This window comes from Pezoporus wallicus, unplaced genomic scaffold, assembly GCF_028554395.1.
Source record: "Pezoporus wallicus isolate ANWC-B61680 ecotype Strahan unplaced genomic scaffold, APGP_CSIRO_Pwel_v1 contig_5261, whole genome shotgun sequence".
Lineage (NCBI taxonomy): Eukaryota > Metazoa > Chordata > Aves > Psittaciformes > Psittacidae > Pezoporus > Pezoporus wallicus.
Window position 1 is genome coordinate 6,425,205 of NW_026642423.1, and position 22,806 is coordinate 6,448,010.

General features: G+C 41.7%; 1 protein-coding gene across 6 annotated transcripts in view; it reads right to left on the bottom strand.

Moving 5' to 3' along the window:
- Window positions 1-22,806, bottom strand: part of SEMA5B (semaphorin 5B) — a 276,452-nt gene that overhangs the window by 122,557 nt on the left and 131,089 nt on the right. For all 6 annotated transcript variants that reach the window (XR_008975021.1, XM_057430051.1, XM_057430048.1 and 3 more), the window contains 2 exons: window positions 16,077-16,282; window positions 1,811-1,910 (listed from right to left, as the gene is read on the bottom strand). Coding sequence is in view for 5 of the 6 variants with exons in the window: in XM_057430051.1 (XP_057286034.1) it covers window positions 1,811-1,910; window positions 16,077-16,230 (254 nt within the window). In the remaining variant the exon portion in view is untranslated. The remainder of the gene's footprint in view (window positions 1-1,810; window positions 1,911-16,076; window positions 16,283-22,806) is intronic.

Genomic DNA, 22,806 nt, shown 5'->3' on the forward strand with positions numbered 1-22,806 from the left:
CAAGAGCTCAGTGAGCCCAGAGCTGTGCAGTGCTGAGGACCCCATCCACACCCCTGTGTTCAGGCACCTCTCCGTCACCTTACACAGGGTGGAAATGAGACAGTGAAGAGGGAAAGGGCTCAGCACTCTCCACTTTTCCCTATACCAAGCCTGTATCCAACCCCCCTGAAAGCCACCCTGGGAAATTATGTTGTCCATTAACTCTAACAAGAATTGCTCAGCAGAGCTGTGTAGCACCACTGAAACTTTCAGTCTCCCAGTCAGGTGGGTAATGCTTCATGAAAACTGACTTTTCCAAGTAAATTCTATAAATACTTGTCCCTGCATCCTCATGAGGCAATACACTGCTATATATTGTATTTCCAGCAGTAATTCAACTTTGCTGTCATTCCCCTGTTTATAATGATATTGTAGCCTGTTGTCTAACCACACTCGTACAACTCTGGTGGAGACAGGGACGCCCTCCAGGACGTGTTGCTGGGGTTTGAGCAGGAGGGGTGAAGCATGTCTGTGTTAGCAAGGTCTGTGCAGGGGGAAACCTGCTGTGCAGCTGAATTATGTAAACCATAAATTCCTCAGAGCGATGTGCCTGTGTTTGTGCAATGCCTGGCAGAAGGCACTGTTCACAGCCATCCCCAAAGTAATGCCATTCTGAACTAATAAATATTAATAATTGTTGGTTAAAGATTCAAGCTCAGGTAAAGCTGTGGCTTGAAAAGCAAAATGCTTCTGTAGGAAAAGCAGGAGGTCCTCTGGCAATTTGAACAGCTACAGGAAGGTGTTATTATTTACTGCACAGAAAATATATATTCGATCACATTTCAGTTGTCTCTGTGAAGCAAAACCCTCCCTCTCTGCTACACTCTTGCTCTTTTCTCTTGTTCATCTCCTGAGCTCTTCCAGCTCTGCTCCTCACCTCTCTGTCCTTTAATGAAGAACCTGGCAAGAAAGCAGTCTTCTCCTCCTTCATTTTCATTAATAAGTAGAGACTGCTACCACAATGTTATCTGATTTTAAATGTTATACTTAAACTGATTTGTTAGACCATGCTTAGTCTTTTCTTTTTTTGATTGTCTTATCTGTTTATTGTGCAATAAAAAATAGTTGCTGTTGGGGCTTATGATTCAGCTACAACTGACGTACATTATTTCACTGAACCATAGTTCTTTTCCCTGTTACAAACACAGCTCTAAATTTGTTAGAGCTTGCCTATGTGTGTTTCCACACTCCTCTTACGGCATCCTAAATAAAAATTATGTTTTAAAATAAAGCAAATTATATGCTAATTATATACAATGGGCCAGAACACCAGAGTTACACAAAAATGCATTCAGTGAGGATCTAGCTATGTCAGCAAGTTGAAGCGAACAAGCTGTGGAATGACTTCTGAGAAGAAAGCAATCATCTGCATTGCAACTACAATGTATACAAAGGTACATAGATAAACCTGCTACAGAGGGAAAGTCTGGCCACGGCAAATAAACCATAAAGTCAGATTCTGTGCTGGCAGAGGAATGGTGCAGAGTGGTTTACTATAACTCTTCTAACATTCATGATGCAAACAGAGATGCTAGCATTTGGCTTCATTAACCAGTCATTTTGCTTGCATCTTTTTCTTTTCCTTAATTCTAGTAATTTTCTCTTCTTTGCAATTACAGTAGGAGTCCAAATCCCTCTACGTAAATTACAGCTTTCTTTTTGAAGGGGTAGACCAGCCACATAAGCTAGAAACACACTCTCCTCTGAAGCCAGAACCTGAAGGGAAAGAGTTTGAGCAGCAGCCCTGGGCTAATTAAGATATAATCTTTACCTTGCTCCCACAATGAGCTGGTTCCTGTTGGCATCCAGTGCAAGCTGAGAAAAGTCATGCACACCTGGATAGGTGAAATTCGACACCCAGGGCTTCAGATCTGCAAGGAAAATGAGAAAGTGCAAAACAATAAAGCTGCTCTAGAAGCAGTGAGTTCACCCGGACATCCACTAATGGATTTCCTACCACGCTATCTGTCACGGAAAGGCTAATTAATAATCTATTTAAGGGGTTTCTATTTATTCCAATTCTCTGCAGAGTGTGCAAAAACCCACACATGCAGAGCTGTCTCAGCAGTAATTTTCACATCCACGATGGAGTGTCAGCATTGGTTTTGGAGATAACAGCAGCTCGGGTTTACTTCTGTTAAAACTGATGAACCATCTTCAGTGCCAGGGTTATGTGGTGTAATGGGACTAGGCTGCCTGCCATAACACCTCCATAGCCTTGCCTTCTGTGCTAAGCAAAGGGAAATGGCTGCCCTCCAGAAAAACAAGGTGGCATCAGCTGATTCTAAAACCAAGTCAGAGCAGAAGCGATCTACACCCAAGACCTGGCTGCTCCAATGACAGGTTTTACCTTCTCCTTCAGGTTTTAGGTTCTCTTCTAGGTTTTACTTTACCCGTTAAACCCTCCTTAATTTAGACTGGTGGGGGGAGGAGCAGAATTCTATCACACTATCTATATGGCTGAGGGATTGCACAACTTTGAGACTGGCTCTATCAATGAGCTTGGATTTCACAATCTAGGCAATTGTCCAAACTGCAATCACACAGGTTAAATGCAAAGCAATAGATTTAGGTATGCTACGCTCGTGAAGACAAAGCTTTTCTAGAAGCTACATCTATTAACACAGTATCAATTGAGAGACCTAGGGCAGATAGTCTTGATGTAATAAAAAGTACACCTGTTTAAAAAGCTGGATTACTATTTTTAAGGTACTCTCAGGCATGATGCTGGGGCATTCAAAGAACCCCAGCTTTCCATACAGTTACCAACTTTGACCTTCGTATTATAGATCACAGAATTTCAAACTCTCACGTTATACCTTTACTGCATGAAATAAGAGGGGATAGATTCATATGTATTTTCAGAAAGTCACCCACTTTTACCATGATGACTTCTCTTGAGAATTTATTCCAACTGTCAACTACTCTGGCTGTTAAATACATGAAGAATACCAAATATCTGAGGGAACAAGGCACAAATGAGACTAAATCAGTGTATCTGTAATCCCTCTGTGGCATGTGCCTCATTCAAGGACTGCATGTTAAAGATCCAGGAGACTCAACATGAAAGGTAATATCTTCTGGCCTCATGCCAACAGGATACCAATACACACACCAATGACTTGATGACTCATAACAAAAATGATGTAGTTCAGACCAGTTCAAAAGAGCCCTGAAAAAACATGCTCCATTGTCATTTTATATCCCCAAAGATAAACTGAGAAGTCTTACTGAAGGCAGTCAGGTTTAAATGTTTTGTTGTAGGCATTAATTCCCCTTTCCACAGGGGTAAGATGACAATGATGATGAGGAATCTAACTAAGGCCTTTGGCGTCTTGGCATGCTTTGTAGTTGTGCAATGGTTTAAAACCTCTGAAGCAGGGATATTTGCTGAGAGATTTCAAGTCCCTTCTCCCTCCAGGGATGGATGAAATGTAATGAAACCCTTCAGTTACTAAAACCTTAAGAAAACACATATAAATGTCCCTACACTCCACTCGACCCATCTCTTTTTCCAAAGCGGAGCCTTGTCCTGGAGTTTTGGCCTTTGCCCTGAACACCACCATATCTCATAACAGCTCCTAAACCCCCTCATCATAGAGCTGGACACCGTCAGGCCTGGTCCCATGCCCTGCTTAACTGGACACTGTCAGGGCCTCTCCAACAATGAGACCCCCATCCTTACAATCTAAAACCTCTGCTGCCAGGAGCTGGAGGATTCCAGCTCTTCTCAGCATTCCAGTCACACTGCATAACCACACAAAACCCATGTACCTCCTCTGCTGCTCAATGAAAAAGCACAAGTTAAGGAATAACTCACACCATCTAACCTTCAAGCATCTCCACCTCCTACACTCTTCTGGGACCCTTAATGATATACCAGCACCAGGGAGGAACTGCAGTTTCACCTCTGGCATTCTCCTAACTGATGGGACTCTGTCTTCTTTACCTGTAGCTCTTTAGGTGCAGAGACATTTCCAAGCCAAGCAGCAGAACCAGCAACAATAACACCTTTCAGGAAGGCTAGCTGGCTGACATGTGCTGCAGATCTCCTGGCATTTCTGTTGGCTGATGGGAGTGGGAATAGGGGACTGCTGTATAATGATGATACCTTTTGAGGATCCTGCTTTTAGGCCATAATTTCTCTTGTCATTCTACTTCCTCTCCTACCAACTTTTCCCTACTAACTAACCCACTATTACAGTACAGTGGCAGGAAGAATATTTCTTCATCTGCTGCTCCAAGCAAAAAACTTATCATTTCAGGGGTCAGGTCTTCAGGAGTTAGAACTCATCAGTTCTTCCTTTTAATGGCAAGCTCTGACAAATTACAGCTAAAAATAATTAAAAAAAAAAAAAAAAAAGGCAATATGTATCTTGAATCTTTCCATGTTGGCTGAAATGTCAATCTAGCCCAAGAAAGAACAGGCAGTGTCTTGATTTCTATTACTACTGCAGGTAGTACAACTTATAAAGAAACCCTTCCCATTTATTAAATTAAAGACTGCAAGGCATGCATCCTCATAGGAAAATTAAGCTTTTATAGGCATGTAGTTGGAGATTATTAAACCCAGCATGGTCCCAGTTAGGAATGTCTAAATGTGAGTTGTCAGAATTAATGCCAAATGGCACATTTTCTTTCTCAACCTTCTTTCTTCCTATTAAGAGGGAAGGGATAAAGTGGAATGGAAATGCAACCAAGAGTCAGGACATGGGTCTTTTTTCATTTGACACATTCAAATCCACTGCTCACACCATAGGCATCCCTAAGGACAGTTCCGGATTTTCATTCTGAAACTAGCTCAGTTCTGCAAAGTAAATGCTGCCCTGGTTCTATCCCATACTAACTGAAGTTTACACATATGGACCCAATGAATACCAGGATTTGACCTTTCTCAGAAAGCTGATTTTTCCAGTGCTGACTCTTTAATTTGGCTGGAAACCTTCAATGCTGGGGCATGTTTACATTTGCAAAAGGTATCTGTTTAAAAACAGTAAGAAAAATTAAAAACCAAGGCCCTGGCTTTGCATGTCAGCAGCAGGAGCCGGAAAACTAGGAAATACATGGCTTAGGGGCAAAATGTTCATCAAGGCCTCCTTTGTGCTTCTCATCTCTAATCATTTCCAGGGGGTTAAACATCCATGCTCTCACTTCCTCCACACAAGGACCAATGAACAAAAGTTTAATAGTTTTCAGCACTGTCCATTGCCAGACGTCTGATTCAGAGCCTTTAAAGCTCTGCAAGTCCCTCCATAGCTCAAGGTGGTTCAAGTATCCAGCTGCAAAGACAAAGCTTTGCAGGAAATGTAGGTCTGCAGACACAGCTGTGTTCAGGCTATTATGCATGCTTAAGACAAGGTGAAAAGAGGCCCTCTGCCACTTCAGAGGGTGGTCCCTGCAGCCTGCTAGCACACTGCTCTGCACCGGCTTCCTGACAGTACACAACTGGGATGAGGATTAGTCAACTGCGCAGAAGATGGTGTGCCAAACTGCAGGAGCTGGGTTTAAGGGCCTGATCCAGAGGCTCTCGAAATCATTGGCTGTTTTCCACTGAGCTTAATGGATTTGGATCAGCTTCTAAAGATGTGGTAAACCTGGTAATACTTGAGCCTTCATCTCCTCAAAACCAGCTGCTCCCCACCTCACACTGTGTACTTTGGAGGAAAGAAGTATGTAAACGCTGAGTTGAGACTTCTGTGTCTGAAGGACAGCATTTACTGCTTCATCTCACTTGAGCCCAATTGTAGCTCCCATCTACGTCAGGCTGTAACAGCTTTGTGCATCCAGCACACATCACACAAGAGCAGAGAGGTTAAATGCCCATGTCTTGACAATTGCAAAGCCATAGCTAGGAGCATGGCTAACCACTGTGTTATTCAATATCTCTTCTGGAATAATTCTCAGCATCGATTTCCTAGTTGGAGCCAATGAAACTAAGCTAAACAGGACCAAGGTTTCTTTGTGCAAAATGAGGGTATACCCTCATACACAGACAAACCATGCTTCTGTCTGATCATGCTCCTATCCTAGCATTGCAGAGAAAAGCTTCAAAGACATCATTAAAAGAACTTAAGAAAGGAAGACAGAGAAGTTGAACAAGAAGGAAGGACCTGCCGTCTCAGACCAGCCTTTGCTTCAGTTATCCTTAGTATTCAGAACATTTTTCACAAAGTAGGCAGTTGTCCGCTAAGACTGAGGCCAGAGTTTCCCTTATGTGTGTGCCACTGATCAGAACCCATCAGAGACAAAACGAACAAGGTTGCAACCAAAGATCAGAAGGCTAATGACTACCCATGCTACCACCTGTCTTCTCAAACACAGCAAATGTAGATACTTCCAAGAATGAATAGAGGTTAAAGTCAAATTACAGCATTGTCTTTATTAGACTGACAATAAATCATATTCTAGCATCAACTTCATTTTAAATTTCAGCTTTATGTTGTAGGTAACACCACAGTTTTGGAAAATAACTGTCACTCCTACCCAATGCTGAGATGACAAAAGTAGCCCCCACAACACAAAACCACTCCACAATTCAGCAAATTTATCAGGGGAAGGAGAAATGTTTTGTTGTGCGGGCAGAGCTTAGCAAAAAATGTGTCAGCACTCAGAGCTCAACTTTACTCACGAGGCCAAAAAACTCAAGCTGGCTTTTTCCCAGAAGTCCTCCTACACATACATATCACCCTGCTGTCTTGTCTTCCCATCACCACCTCCACCTCCTTACTGGTATTCTCTCTTTCTTTAATCTGATCCATTGAAATCTTAATTGTACATTAAATACGTCCTTATCCCAACTGCTGCAAGTTTTAGCTTCATTGGCTTCTTCTCCACTCAGTTATGAGGACACAAAAGGCTGTTGACAGAGTACACGGCCTTCTACAAAATGGGCTAAACCAGCAGCTTCATTCTCTCTCCCCTCAATACCCAAATCCAACTCGGATGTTCTTTCAGCTGTCTCATTATCATGGTTTCATTCAGTTTACCCCTCTGGCCCCGTATCCATGTCCCCTCCCACTCCTGCTTTCTTTTCTAGCAGTCTTCACCTTCCAGACATGTTTCTACCTCATTTCCTGCCAACTCAATCAATATTTCCTGTCTTGACAAACTACAAAACTCCTCCTCAGATGAGAACAGCAATGATCTAACCCATGAGTGGCCTTAGAGTCACTGTGACAGCTGCTTGCAGTGAGCTATTCCCTTTCAATGAGATCCAAGGGTAGCTAACGTCCCTCTACAACCTGTCCAAGAATATGTGTAAAAGAGATGACTGGAAGAAGAAAGAATAAGACTTTTTATCTCTTGGTATGCCATCTCTCAGTTCCCAAAGAACAGAAGTAGACAGAAGAAAAGGCTCTGCTTTTTACCACCCTGAAGGGAAAAAGTCCTTCGCTGAGTCATAGGAATCACAATAATCATAATAACCTAGACATGTTATCATTTAAAGTTATGTCAAACCTAGACATTGCATATCTCTCCTCACTGCCTACACCTTCTCTTTAAAATGACATTGTTAAGATTCTTCCATCACCAGAGAGAAATGACATCTGGAGATGTAGGCATGGTCCCAAATGCCCAATAGCACTGATATTGGAGTCCTCTGTCTTGGGCAAATTGTGAAACTATTTAGTGTCTCAGTGCTTCCAATTGTTAAATGGGTTTAGGGATACTGGCTGGTGCACCAAGGCCAAATTATCTGTAAAGGATGGAATGTACAGAAGGCACTAACTGTTCCTAATATACACTGAGCATCTTGACTCTTTGTTTCCTAAATTTTAATAATTTCTTCAAAACAAATGTTGCTAAAGTGTTTCAATATGGATAAAAAAGAACTTATTCCAAACCTCATTTTTGCAAAAGTACAATTATGACTGCTTGTTTATTTACTTTTTTGTTTTTAACATGGAGCAGCTGGCAAAACAAACTAATCCATCAGGAAGAACCAAGGGATTCAATCCCAGACAAAGAAAACACCAGATAATAAGCATGAACCAGTGCTCACTTCCACTATAGGACAGTGTGCTGCTAAATTGTCCTACTTCCCTGCCCAAAATTCCCCAAGGAAGGAGATCAGAGAACTGCAATTCACACTCCCAATTCATCAGATTTCTACAGGACTTCAGCATTTCTGCTCCAGCAGAGAGGTCAGTTTTGGCTCATTCTCTGTTTTACTTGGGTTCCTATTTGCACATGGTGAAGGGCAGACATAAGATCCATCAAGACCTGCCCCAGGGAGAGCCAGGAGACTTCCACTGATGTAAGTTCCCAGGCCTCAGGGTTGGGGATTGGGAAAAAGTCCTGTAACATGAGAGAGGCTCCTTGCTCATACCTCCACAAAACCTCAAACCCTAGCTAACAGAATCATTTAGATTGTAAAAGACCTTTAAAATCAATGAATCCAGCCATAAACTTAACACTGCCAAGTCTACCACTGAACCATATCTCTAAGCGCATCTACACATCTTTTAAATACCTCCAGGGATGGTGACTCAACATACAACATGATGGATGCATGGATGATAAAGAGCAAGAGGAGGTGCCACAGTGCTGCGAGAGTGTGGGGTACAGGTGCATGTCTGTGAGTCATAAGCATGTCCGTTTGCCATGCCTGAGATTGACAGGATCAAAGGGGTGTGTCTCCACAGCACAGAACTTTATGGAAAGAATGGATTTGGCTTCTTTCAACTTGCTTTCAACCAGGGCAAACACCACCCTAACACTGCCTCCTCTCCTCAACAGCCCTCCTGGAAAACCTTGCCTTCTAGCCCACACAGCAATGGACGGTGTCATGCAGTCACAGCAGTGTCCCACCACCATCTTGTGAAATTCAGCTAACCAGTGCCACACACAGCCCCACTGTTAGCAAACCAGAGATTTCTGGTTTTATTAAGGGTGTTGCAGAGTGTTTAAGTATTGTGATCTATTGTCCACTGAAACAAGCCCTGAAGCTGTCACACAATCCCCGTCACTGAGAAAGATAAAATGAGTGCTCATGCATCACTTGCAGCTTTCTATGACATTCTGATAAGTATAATCCCTCTTTTCAGATGGGAAAGCAAGTTGCATCTTGGTCTTGCAGCCACTGCAGTCTGATGGAAAAAACACTCCTTTGTCATCATTCAACCACCATTCAATCTGCCTCCTCCACATCTGAAGGCAAATTTTTTTCACTATGCTTACAGTTACATGTCGACATCAGCCACTTCTGCCAGCAGAAATGGTGCAAGATTCAGGACAACTGTTTTCATGAGTGAGAATGTAGGAGAAGGCGGAGAAAGTATGGCTAAACTCTCCTTGAATTTTACCTGCAGGTATCACAGAAGCAGATTTGTCCGATTTTGATGAACATCTGAAATAGAAGTTGACCTTCTTTGGTGGCTTGCCAGACTGAACTGGAGATGCCAATTCAAACATACAGTTTGTACTTTTTAGCTATCCAGGCTTATGAGAACTCCTGTCTTCAGTTGACAAAGGTCCCACCATGAGCCAGTTACACCAATGAATTGGAGCAGAGGCTATAAAATCCTAAAAGACTTTTGAAATTAACCTGTTCTCACAAAGATCAGGTTTTAAATTGGAAGCTGGCTAATAATAGTAAAGGATTATCAGAGACCACATTTCACCAATGACCTCCACCTCTTTCATTAATGTGCTGTAAAACAGAGCAATCCCCATGTATAAAATACAAATCTGAATTTTGCAGCTCAAGCAACTCCATTAAAATACATCCTAAGGATCACTCAATGTTGTAAAAAGGAAAGGACTGATGATCTATGAAGTCAGAGCTTTATAAGCCAAAGCACAAGGTCTTCAGGATTTTACCTGTATTTCCCAAAGCCAGAAATGACCATTAAAACCTCTAACCCAGTCTTATCATGTATTGCAGATCACAGACTTTAATCCAGACAATACTATTTTAATCTAAGGAACATGTTGTTTTTCTTAACCACTTGATTCTGCCATGTTAGAGGAACAACTATGCTACCTATGGTAGCAGAGCACTCCAGAAACAAAACTACATGCTAGGTTTTCCATTTATAGACCATATCTTCCATTTATAGATGATGTTTCAGTGCTATGCACTTTGACTGTGGTCTAGCTCAGCACATAAGCTGAGCTCTTGGTTTCAAGCACACAATCCCATTGACTTCAAGGTAAGTGCACATTAAGTGCTTGACTGAGCTGAGGCTGTTCGTGGCTTTTCAGGGTGAACCCTGCATGATTAAACAAGAATAGTTCTTATGAGATTGCTAGTACTAAAGTGAACTTTATTAAACCATAATGACATCCTTGAATGGAAGGCTTTAGGAGAATGTGATATTAACAGTCATCAGAAGCAGATATGCTAAATAAATGAGGTCTGCCATACCACTGGCTCACAAACTTAACTCAGTTGGGAACTGTGCTAAGCAAACTTTAAAACCAAGAATGAGGTGTCTGTAAGGCATGTCTTGTTTGCACTGAACCACAGGAAAAAAAAAAAAGCAAAGCACTTTGCTTTGCTTTCCACCCTGTTTTCTTTCTCTGAGGTGTGCCTGAGATCTGAGAAGAGGCAACCCACTTCTATGTCCTAGATCCAGCCACTGTTCCAAAGAAAGGCCGTGCACATGATGCTGTTAGCTGCTGCTGTTAGCCCCAGCTACACCAGTGGTACCCCTGGAAAATATAAACAAACTACTCTGCTACTGACAAGAGTTTTCCATGGCCTTGATCCAGGCATACTATGCTGGCGACCTTCTCAGTACCTGTTTCTCCACACTGTGAGTCCATCTAACTCAGTCCTGCTGCTGAGGATGCCCTTCCTCTCATCATCACCACCACTCATGGTCAGAGGCCGTTCCTTCCCCTGACCTATCATACCTCTTCAAAGTTTTGCCTTCTTTCACTCCAATATGTAAGAGTTACTCAACCAATTTGTTCCTGAAGCTTCACCATAAAGTCTTCCTTTTCTCTCTCCTGCTTGTCATGATTCACTCTCTCTAAAGCATTTTGTGAAGGAAGGGCACTCTTCCAAAACCCGTTCTCTTCTTCAGGCCTCAAGGAACAGCATACTGAATAATTTTTTTCAATCAAATCTCGTTGCAATTATTTGTGAAGTGCCTTGGACACCATTAATGGGGAAGTGTCAAAGAACTAGCATCATTATTGTTATTACTATAGAATGAAAAATATATTGAGAACTGTTGGGTGTAAAAAGAAGTGAAAGTTTTGCCTGAGAGCAAATTACTTCCCTAACCACTGCCTATTTATGGTCTTACCAGCCATAATTTTCAAACAAATTCTGAATCAACTCTAAAGAAGGAAATAACAGTTTCATTTGCCACAGTTCCATTTTCAAGATTAGAAAGAAAATTGCAACAAGGCTTTCTTAATGGAAACAAAGTCTATACTGAAATGTACCGAAGGGCAAACCTTCTGTAGCACCTACAGGATGCCACCAGTTTCCAGTCAACAATCCATCATTAGTTAACATTTGGAATCCCTGTTTGGAGATTCAAGGGCAAAAAAGCTACAAGCTAGAAGACAATTCTCCCATAATATATTTTGCCTTCCCTTTGACATATAGCCAGATAGGCCTCTCATACTTCACCCCACTGTCTTCATCTTTGCTTACTACAATTTTGGTTTGGATTGTCAAAATCTCACTTGCTCAAGAAAAGTGTAAATCTTTATCAGAAGTTCCTAAGAGGATTTCCTAGCTGGCTTTTTGGAGTCGATGGATGCTAACATGCCTTTTTTCTGTCAATATACAGTAAAGCAAATAATGTATTAGTGACCGATTCAACAATAGTGGGGGTGCTTGATAAAATATCAAGAACCTTCAAAAGAAATAAATCATGCCCTATTATCCTTCAGCCCACAAATTTAAAACAGCTTTTTCTTTCACTACAATAAGCAAACACTTAACTGCTCCCCACAGATTTCAGTGTTTGAAGGTGGCCACATTTCAATAAAACATTGTATAAAGAAAGAAAACATTGAGAAAATATATAGCAAGCTACATTCAAGCGATCTGAATCACATTGATCTGGTAGGAGGTAATAATTACAGACAGTTTGAAGAAAAATTCCAGATTTAAACACTCCCAAACTAATTCACTTTGAAAATGTGTCTGCATCCAGTAGAGATCGAGAATTAAACAATGATTCAAATGCTACACACTGAGAACTCACACCAGCCATAATGATGCAGTCTGCAAAACTGAGACTTGCTGTCCTGAGATGATGTGGGATACAAGCTATTTAAACAAGTCCACCTCTCCCCAGTGCTTCGACTTAGGATCAGCTGAGGTGGTTTTATGAATTAAGACATCCAAATGATACAACACAGATGAGTTTGCAAACTTTCAAGCACTTCCTTGGTAAACAAGCTGAAACCAAGCACTCTGCACCCACTACAAACATATACGCATGTCAGTGATGGCTCTGGCTCTCAAAACAACAAATCTTACATAGCACTGCTGTGGCAGAAGATGGTTCTGGCTTTCCCAAGAGGCATGTTACAAAGGAGATCCAAGTATCTTTAATGAATAGCAAAGATGCTTTTGTCAAAGAAACATCTGTATGGCAATGAAGTGTACTGCTAAGAACAAAGACAGTATGGGAAGGGCATCTAGCCCAATTGCAAATGCAGAAATGCAGGGACTGATCTATTGGTTAGCAGATACATATGGAAAAGATGAGAAAGAAGAGCATGACTGACAGGAACTAGAAACAATTTCTCTGGTGCTTGGCTTACCAGAATGGTCCACAGTGTAGCTGTGCCAGGATGACATACTGTTTAGTGAAATGGGACTTGGATACATGGGTACATGCATGTATGAATAAAAAAGGTTATACTTCTCTTGTTTCACAAATTTCTCAACTCACTGAAAAACAGACAAGCACGAGGGATCCTTAAATGCAACCACCCACTCACAGCCAAATAGGTAATAAGACAACAGAAACAGCCTCCCTGGAAGTGAAAGATCATTTTCTTATTGATCTAACAAGGGAAATCAAACTTTAACTGGGTTTCCTATAAGCACAGAATAGAACAATTAATTATGAAAAGCCTAAACTGAGTACGTTATTATTGCTGGTGAACTATACAATGAGCATCATTTATAAGCCCCAGGGAAACTGGGGCACCATTGTGTGTGTTTGGTCCTGTCCAAACACACACGATGGTGTTCACAGAACAGATTCCTAACCTGTCCCTCACAATCTCTCTGAAGTCTGCTGGGATAAATCATTCAGCTTACAATCCATTCCCCAACCATATCTCTCCTGGCAGTGCAAACTTCATCTTAAGCATGTAAAATAAGTATATTAAGGACCAGAATTTATGTCCCTCAATTTGTCTAGATCATTTTCCCTAGGTCACAAGTAATGGAAGGTGGTTTAGAGAATGAGCTCTATAAAGAAACAGGCATTTCTTCAGGTCCAAACACAGCTAAAGTAAAAGCATTTTGAATGCATAGACTACTGTCTGCTTAAATAAGTAGGTCATGTACTGTAGCCTCTCTTTACCCCTCCTATGCAATACAAAGAGATATCAGTTTAAACAGATGGTTGGCGAGTGTGGATGAGACACAATAAGCAAGAGGTTAGACACAGAAAATACATGATTTCTCTGGAAATAAGTTAAAGGGTAGAGAGAAAGTAGTTTTACTTGGATTCTTAAGAAAATTGTAATCTGGAGGAAAAGTACGATGAAAAGAAAGGCTGAGCATAACCAAAGTGGGAACTGAAGACTGAAGAACGCAAAACATGGCATCCCGTTTGTTTTGCAATGGGAAGCCAGGCTAGCAAGACTGTAAAATAGAAGCTATTCGACTCCTTTGTAATATAAACTGTTTTGTTAACCTGTTCCTTCTGGCAGTAAATTAATGCATCCTGTACGACTGAATGGCCTGGGACCTTACTTAATATTACCGACCATCCACTGAAAATTGGAGGTGTAATATAATCCTCTCCCCTAGCAGCAGGAGCATCAGCAGAGCTACTGCTAGGGTCACGCTTTCAATTGTTGGCTCAGCATTCCCGTTGTATATCAGGTTGTGATCCATGGGACAATGCATTTTGAGACCCACTGAAAGCCCATGAGCCACACTTTTAAGTGGAGATAACCTCAAAGGAATTTGGAACAGCACATAAGAAGTAGATTTCCCTGCTTGTCTTCCCTTGCAGCTGAAACATGCTTGTGCTGGCACGAGAACAAGGTATAGCTTTAAGGTAAATTATATTATGAACTGAATGTGGTTTTGAAGGTGTAAGACCTCTTCCATAGAACTTACATACCATGTGCAGTGGAAAGAAGATGCCTTTAATTTTATTCCTGTGTATTTTCCAGCTGAACGTTGCAGCAGGAAATAGAGGATTAAACTGTGTCATGAACGTTCATGAAGAAACAGGTGCTGAGAAAAAACAACTCTGAGTCTAGCTTGGGTTTAAGAGACCTGAATGAAAATCTGGGTAATTTTCTTGGTGTGTCTGCAATTTCAATCTCTATTTCTTTTCTATAATTGTCAAGTTGGAATTAACTCACCAGGTTTTGCCCTCTACCATTAAAGAGAGGAAGGGGATAAGAGCAGTGAAAGGGGAGGAGAGATTATTTTTTTTTCTGGGAAAAATTCATGCCTGATTAAAGCAAAGCAAAGTGGCAAATTCTGAGTGGTTTTATGTAGTCACTACTTCTGCAGAGAAGCACTCATATTGAGTGCCAAAAAATGCCCACCAATTCCTCAACACCAGGAATCAGAGCTCTAATATTCCCTGCAGAATGATTTATCTCAGTGCTGGATCTCGTCAACACATCCTCTGTACACTCCACATTTGGTGCTCCTGGTTAAAGGAAAGAGCTCAGACTTTTTTCTGTACCTATAACATCATTATTATTGTGCAATCTATTTAAATATCCAAATGAGTTCCACCACATTTTTAACTGCATCGGTTTCTCCTTTTGTCCCTCCCCAGTTAAACAGATGGTTAGACTTATTTAGCAATTAAAATCAAGTTTTATTTACCCATTTCACTGGAGCAAGGTTAGAGCCGGTGCCATATCATGTAGGCTTAAAGATTTTGCTAATTTACTTTAATCCACTTAAAACCTTTAAAGCACAGATAATAGAAAACAGACAAGTAAACTCTTACACTTTCCAAATTAAGAGACAAGAGTTTCCTCCTCTGCAAACAGTAAAGCTCTCAAGAATTCTGAAAGGTCAGCAAGGAAGCCTTTGACTACTTTCTTCCCGGTAAACCCTACCTCAAAGGTCACAAACCCACAACTAAATTGTCTTTAACAAAGAACCTAACTAAAGACACATTGCAAGGTACTTAATTGCCCTTAGCAAAGAATGTAACTGGAGATGCATTGCATAGCCTTAAATGGGAACCAAAATCGATATTTCAACATTTAGATGGAAATGATTCTTAGCAAGGACACTCAGAAGCTGATGATGCTGAGCTTAACAAACTAGTCTGGACTGAATTCAGAAATAATGGTGATACCAGCATAATGATCTAACTGTTCAGTGGGCAAGTGGACAGACTGGACAGACAGCAGCTTAGGACTCCTGGTACATTCATGGAAAATCCACCTGTGATAAGGACAAGGGAATGCCATTCCCTGCCATTTTAAAACAATTTACTTTTCTTGCATTCAGGTATGTCCAAATTCTCTATTACTTTTCACTCACTGAGTGTCTGGATCCAACTAGACAGGTGAGGTACATAAGCATTACTGAATCCAGTTAGAGAAAAGGAAACTGGAACACAGTTTCAGTGTGGTACAAAATTACAGGGAGTTTGTAGCAGAATTGAAAATTGAGATTCTTAGACCAGTAGTTGCAAAGATGTCTGAACCAAATGACAAAGCCTCAGAGTTAAAATACTGTAAGGCATCAAACTGAATAAAATTCATTAGGCTACTTGCACTGGCCTGTGGATCACAGGTATAAGGAAAACAGCACAGACTGAATCATCATCCATAGCACCAGGAAGGACTTCAAAATGGATCATCCTACTGGAACTTAAAACAGGAATAGAAGCTCTTACCTTCAAAAGCAATTGTGGGGTGTTCTTTCCTGACACACTGCTGATGTTCAGCTTCAGAGTATTCAGGTACATTCTGTGATGCTGAGAGATGAAAAGCAAGAAGAAAAAGGCTTGGCAATGACAGGGAAATGGCCTTTAATCTTGAAACAACCATGACTGAAGGGCAACTGCAGATCTAGCTTCCAAGGTAGGCCCACGGAGGACACCTGAAATACAAATAATTCCACTTTCAGAAAGATCAATGCTTATTCAGAGTGTGTAACATGGGTAGAGAAAGGTGGAAGTTCCCCTTTCATCCCAGCCCCACTTGTACTAAGTACACAAGATAATAATCCACAAACAGCATCTAAAAATAATGATCCAATTTCAACTGTATTTGGGCTTCTAACTTCAAAGAGAAGGTAAGTGTACAGCTCCCTAAACATATATCTCTTTGCACCTTTGGGGCACATGTCCTTACACAGCAGCTGGTGTGCAATGGCCATTGCTGACTATTTGAATTCTCAAATATTCCAGATGTAAAAGTGTCCCCCAGTGTGGACACCTCACTCCTCAGTTTCATGACATGTCCATGTTTAAATGCCATGCTGTGTTCAAGAAATCACTAAGGAATGGCCAACATCAGTCATCATGAAAACACATGCGCAATTAATACTGTTCTAATAGGAAATTCATCCATTTTACCACTGCTGGTTTAAATGTTTTAAAACAAGAGAAGACAATTTAAAGGTGTTGCCAGGAAAGTGCTAATTAAGGTAACATAAAAATTAAAACAGCTTAATTGGGAGAATGGTGAGAAGTGAGTCAATTGCCTGCCTTATCATGGAATGCTATAGCTCTCAGTCACAAGAGCTGAGGCACAGCTAAACAGGAGGAGCACTCACTCTCAGGCTAGGAGACGGGAAATGCCTTTTCTATATGAGCATTTTTAACAGCAACAGCAGGAAAGATATAGCTCTAAAAAACTTCCCTGGGCCTATCAGGCCTGGGGCAGGGGATGGAGGATTAATTAGCTCATGCCACAGGCTCCCCAAGGTGCTGCTGCAGCTTAGGAAAATCTGCATTGGCAAATTTAATCTTTCTAATGTACACATTGTATTTTCCCATGTAACTTTGTTCAATTATTACAAACATATGTTTTCAAACAAATGGAGTCTCCTACCTTTAAATCTTACCTAGTGATAAAGCTAATTCTGATTGAAATATCACAGAACGAGATTTTCAGTTCCTGCAGGTGTAGTGATTCATGAAGGTAGTGTAACAGTCAACACCTGCAGTGCCTGGTATCTCTAGATTTTTGTTTGGAGTCTCCAAAACACTTTCAGTCAGCTGAAGCGACCAGACTAGTGGCTGGTACCATGGGGTACTGATACAGAATAACAGGCGCATGGCACAGACCAAAATATGGGACAATAATGTGACATCAAGAAGTTGGAAGAAGTTTGTAAAGGTCTTTGCGTGTCACAGAGGCAATAAGGGAATACTTACAGCAGCAATGGGAGACAGTTGGTTTGAAAGATGGATCCTGTGTTTTATTCTTATCTGTATTTCTCTGCGATTTTAAAACACTGGCATAAAGATGAGTTGCCAGCGCATCCATTATGTGTGTCTTCGGCAGCAGCTACATATCACTGACTGAAAATAGCATTGGCATTCAGTATTTGGGGTAGTTCTAGGGACTTGGTTTCCCAGCCAGTGTGAGTGAGAGATTACAACATTTCACATTTTTTCCAGCCCCATATACGTGCAGATTTTATGCAGGGATATATAAAATCCCTTTCCAGTTCTCCAAAGGAGGCTCTACACCATGAAGGGTGTTTTTTTTAAACACAGCAAGTATCATTAAAAAATGGGACTGGCAGAAGTAAGAGATGTGAAATCATTCAAAGCTAAGGCCAGCACACCGTTTAGTCATTAAGCCCAAGCATACTGCAGGGCGTAACTGAGCACTGTGGCATCTCACATGATGGAGATGTTGTGCAAGTCACGGCCTAATGAAAATTACTGATGATGAAGCATTGGAGTATATTTTCAGCCACTGGCTTAAATGATCGTTTTTTTCAGTACAGATGTAGAAGCGAAACACAAGCAGAGAAGTGAACGCCAGGGAGATGCATTTTGTACAGCTCTCGCATCCACTCAAAGTTCCAGAAGAGACATAACCACACTTTCCTTAGAGAGGAGATGGCTGTTGTGGGAAATGCACAGAGGCAAAAGGACTTCTTTGGTGTCAGATATCTTTGCTGGAAACTGGAGGAGACTGTCATGGAAGTCCCACCTCATGCATGCTCTGCTTCTCCCAGTGCAGCCATTACTGGTTAATCCAGACTTTTAGTCTGAGCCAATATGGTCATTTTCACACAAACAGTGCTCTTCAGCTAGGTGAAAAAGACACATGGTAGAGTCCCATGCTCCTCTACGGCCCTATGTGGTCTACAATCAGCACATGAGTAAACTCAAGTTTCACACTCATCAGGGTCATGAAATGATAAAAAGTTGCATGCAGGAAAGCTTCATAACATCCCATAGTATATTCTGTGCCAAAAGCAGAGTACACTTACTAGTGTTTTGTCTGGACTAGTTGTTAAATGTGCCAAGTAGCTGGATTTCTGCCACCTTCCCTGGGAGATTTTACCACAGTCCAAGAGGCTTCAGTGTTCCTTAGAAAGCTGTAACCAGTATTTGGAGTAAAGTTCCAACTTCTTTTTCCTTGACACAGGGGAATCCAAATCATGCATGAAAATAAGGGTTTCAAACTTAATGTGAAGGGGAAAGTAATATACAACCAACAAAAGATGAAAAAGAAACTTTATAAAAAACTTGTATCCTTTCCTGTGTCCCTTATCTTCTACATCTAATTGCACCCATCAGATGTGTGGAGCTCTCATGTGCTGGGAAGCTGAATAAAATCAGTGTCATGCAGCCCTGAACTGGAGCCTGCTGGACTCAGAGTCAATGAGTAAATGCCAACTTGACCAAGGTCAACAGAAGCCAGAGCATAGAGCACCACCTGAATGACATTCAAATAATGGATAGCGTTGCAAAAGGTTATTCGTTGATTCTGCCCCTTCCCTGGATGCCTTGCTCATTTTTTTTCTCAATATTTTAGGAAAGACTCCAACTCAGTAATTGCTGTTCTCAGCTGCTATAGCTTTATGTCTAAAAAACCCCATACTCCAAATATGAAGCAGTGCCATGTGCAAGAGCATGGCAATTATATGCCAAGACCAAACTAGTAACTGCCTGGGAGAGTCCAAGAGCTAGTTATGAAGTGTAAATGTTTCAATTCTGCTGGTGACAGCCAAACGCAAGCCTCTAATTTTGCCCAAGCTACAGATTTTCACTGTGAGGGCAGGAGTATGACCAGTGCTTAGGACCAGTCCTCATACTGGCTGCTAAAAACACTACGTATCGTAGGCACAGCCCAGGCTAGGGGTGGTTTGCACTGCTGGAACTTGCCCTAGCATTAAGATGTGTAGATACAGTTAAATGTTTTAAAAAGACCTGTTCTTATAAGACTTTCTGCTCAAAATGGCTTAGAGCTCAAGAAATCAGCTGTCAGGGTTTCAGTGCAGATGAGAGACAGCAGCTCAAATCCCTGGTTAAACTCAATTCTCAGACAGTACATACTTCAGTTCTGTATTCGCTCATCTTGATGTATCTCTACCACCTTAGCTGGTTTGCTCCTCAGTGCAGACATGCTAAAAAAAAAAAAAAAGGATAAAAATGTCCAATAAGATTATCTGTCCAAATTTATCTGTCATCTCCCTCACAAAAGCCTGTCTTCTGTGTCTCTGCATAATCCCAAGGCCCAGTGATGGGGCACCTCTCTCCCTTCTCATACTGTGCACCATGAACCACTCTGGCCCTCAGTCAAACAAAGACCAACAAATCCAGACTCCATTGGACCCACTGAAATATGCCCCAGAGGCAGATATTTTGTAGAGCACCACTGCTAGCACCATGCTCTTGTCTCTTAAATCAGGCTCCCTCAGCTCAGGGGCCTCCGTGACAGTAGCGGGGATGGCAGGGGATGGGCAATGAACTGCTCCTTCTGGGTAAAGCAGGAGGTCTGCACATATAACACATCCCCAGAGCTGAGATTTGCAACCACAGCGCCCACGAGAGCACAAGCCCACTGCCGCATGCCCATTTCTCACCCAGGCCATTTCATGGCAGTTCAATCGAGCCAGCATATAATTCTGCTTGGCCTCGTGGCTTCAGCCCCCAGCACAAGCACAGCATTCAGGGGATCAACCACAGTCCCTTCCTTATTCATTCTCAGGGCATGAGTCTTTTCCAACTCACCCTGTATTGTATCATTGTAACTCCATTGATTTCACAGGAACTAATCCTGATTTACAGAGGGTAACTCAGATCAGGCCCCCTTTGAGTAAAGATCCACATCTAAAAGAAAAATACCTTCAATCAATCTTCAGGGCTTTAAAAAAAAGCACTCTTCAAAAATGGCTGTACCAGGAATTCATATCCTGCATTTCTCTGACTGTAACTATCATTTTGACTTAATAAAACGTGACAGTAAAGTTTAAGGATAAAAGAAAATGCTTCATCTTTCATTTTAAAGAAAAGAGCTGCCTTTAAAAAAGATTTAAAAGGAACCTCCTGTAAAAGCACTAATTCTTCTCTTTGGGATCTTTTGTGATTGGCACAGTTATGATTTTGTCAGAATGGGATACCAGAGGGAAGAGCAATGGAAAGAGGTGGGCATTAAAGTACTCCAAAAAAGTACTGGAAGAATAAGGGAAATAAATATAAACATTACAAAGCAAGACAGCTCAGCAATGTGACTATGACAGGCTGGCACAGGCAGCTCTGCCCTAGAAAACAGAGAACTCCAAGGCCAACAAAACCATGGTCCTTTATTCATCCACCACTCCTTGACCTCCCCTCCCACCCTCACCAGCTGGAATTTCTCCCACCAGACTGGCTCCAAGGGCCTTTCCACACTATTGAAGAAAAGGCACAGCTTTTCTCTCTGCCCCTGGCCGCATGCATACACTCAGCCCTCAGCCAGCACTGGGGAGATGGATGGGTCTTATAGCCAAAACATGGCACACTGCTCTTGCATATCCTGATGTCAGATCTCACATGCACCCTTAAACTGGGGGCTTCTGCCTAGCAAGCTTTTCTCATTTATGTACTTGTGAGACAAACATATGGGAATGGTCAAACTACTGTTCAGATAAAAATCTGTGAAGAAATCTTGTTTTTCTTTAATTTAATCATGCTACAGTCTTCGGAAGAATCAGTGAGCTCATTTCTAAATTCACAACAGCTTACATGCTGCAGCTCTTGTTCTGGCTGGGTTTCACCATGCTCTCTTGTGCCCACCTTGTTCAGGGCTTCCCACAGCCTCCACTACAATATCATCTCTGAGCCCCACACTGAACTCCATCTCATAACACCCCAGGAGGACAGAACCACATTTTCACACATGTAATCCAAGGGTTATCTTTCTAAAAACCCTACAATTCAGCAGCAGGGTGGACTGCAAGAGGGTGCAGGCAATAGACTCTCCTGAGGCAAAGCAGAAGCTTGGGCTCCATGCTGACTGCTCGCACAGCTCCTGCCTCACAGTCTGCAAGGCACTGGTTGCAGTATCACAGTAGGCTTTATACAAGGGATAAAACAATTGAGAACTCATAACACAGGTCCCTTTATTGCAACCTTTCCGTTATCTAGATCTATATAAATAATTCAGGTAACTCTCTGCAAAGGAGAAATCAGTTTAACCTAATATACTGTTTGGTTCATGGCCCGTGAAGCCTGTAGGGGAGCTGAATAGTAATAGTCTCTAGTCTGATCTTCTTAGGACTACATACCACAAAATATTGACAGTGCACTTTAGGGCATTTTATTTCTAGAATGCTTTCTGATTGCTATTCAAAACCACCCAGGACTGGCCAAGGTTTCAAACCAAGCCCACAGAAGCAATGGAATGTTCTTGTTCAGGTCAGGTAACAGAGACAAAACTCTTAATAACAGTTTGGTACAAAATGAATTGGTTGGTATCAGTCTATTTCTTTATGGACTGGTATAAGCCCTCAATGAACCACCAGCCACCACTTACCTATTTGGCCTCAGCAGCACAATCGGTGGCTGCATGGTCCTGGAAACTGAACTGTTTCCTCACCTTTAGAGGAAGCACTGCAGAAGAGGAACCTACTGTGGAAAGCTCCCATTAAATAAAGCTGATTCAACAATAAAAGCCTGAGGAAAATATACTGTATCACTGAGTTCCTGCCAAACCCAGTGAGCACAAATAAATACGTGCTCTGCTGACACTCAGAACTGCTTTTGAATAGCACTAACCTGACCACACATTGAGTGTGTCCCCAAGTGCCTCAAGAGGCTCTCCTCAGAGGGCTCTAGATCTTTTTTTTTTTTTGGCTGCCCACCCATAATATAAAAACATGAGAGGTTTTGTTAGCATTTGTTTGGGGTATGAATTTAGCACTTGTGAAAAGGTGCCTTGGAGTCTGAAGTCTTCTGTTTATCCAAAGATCATACTTGGCAATGAAGGCTTACACTCATTTATTTCCCTGGTGGTGTGCGTCCCCTGCTCTCTAAGAAGACTACAGTGGGGATGGAAAGACCCATTTGCTCTTCACAGAATGGCCTCTCTGAGAGACAGCAAAGATGTCAATGTGGAGGTATTTTTTGCAATTCTGGGACCTGGGCTGCCTATGGAATTATTTTTCATGTGTTC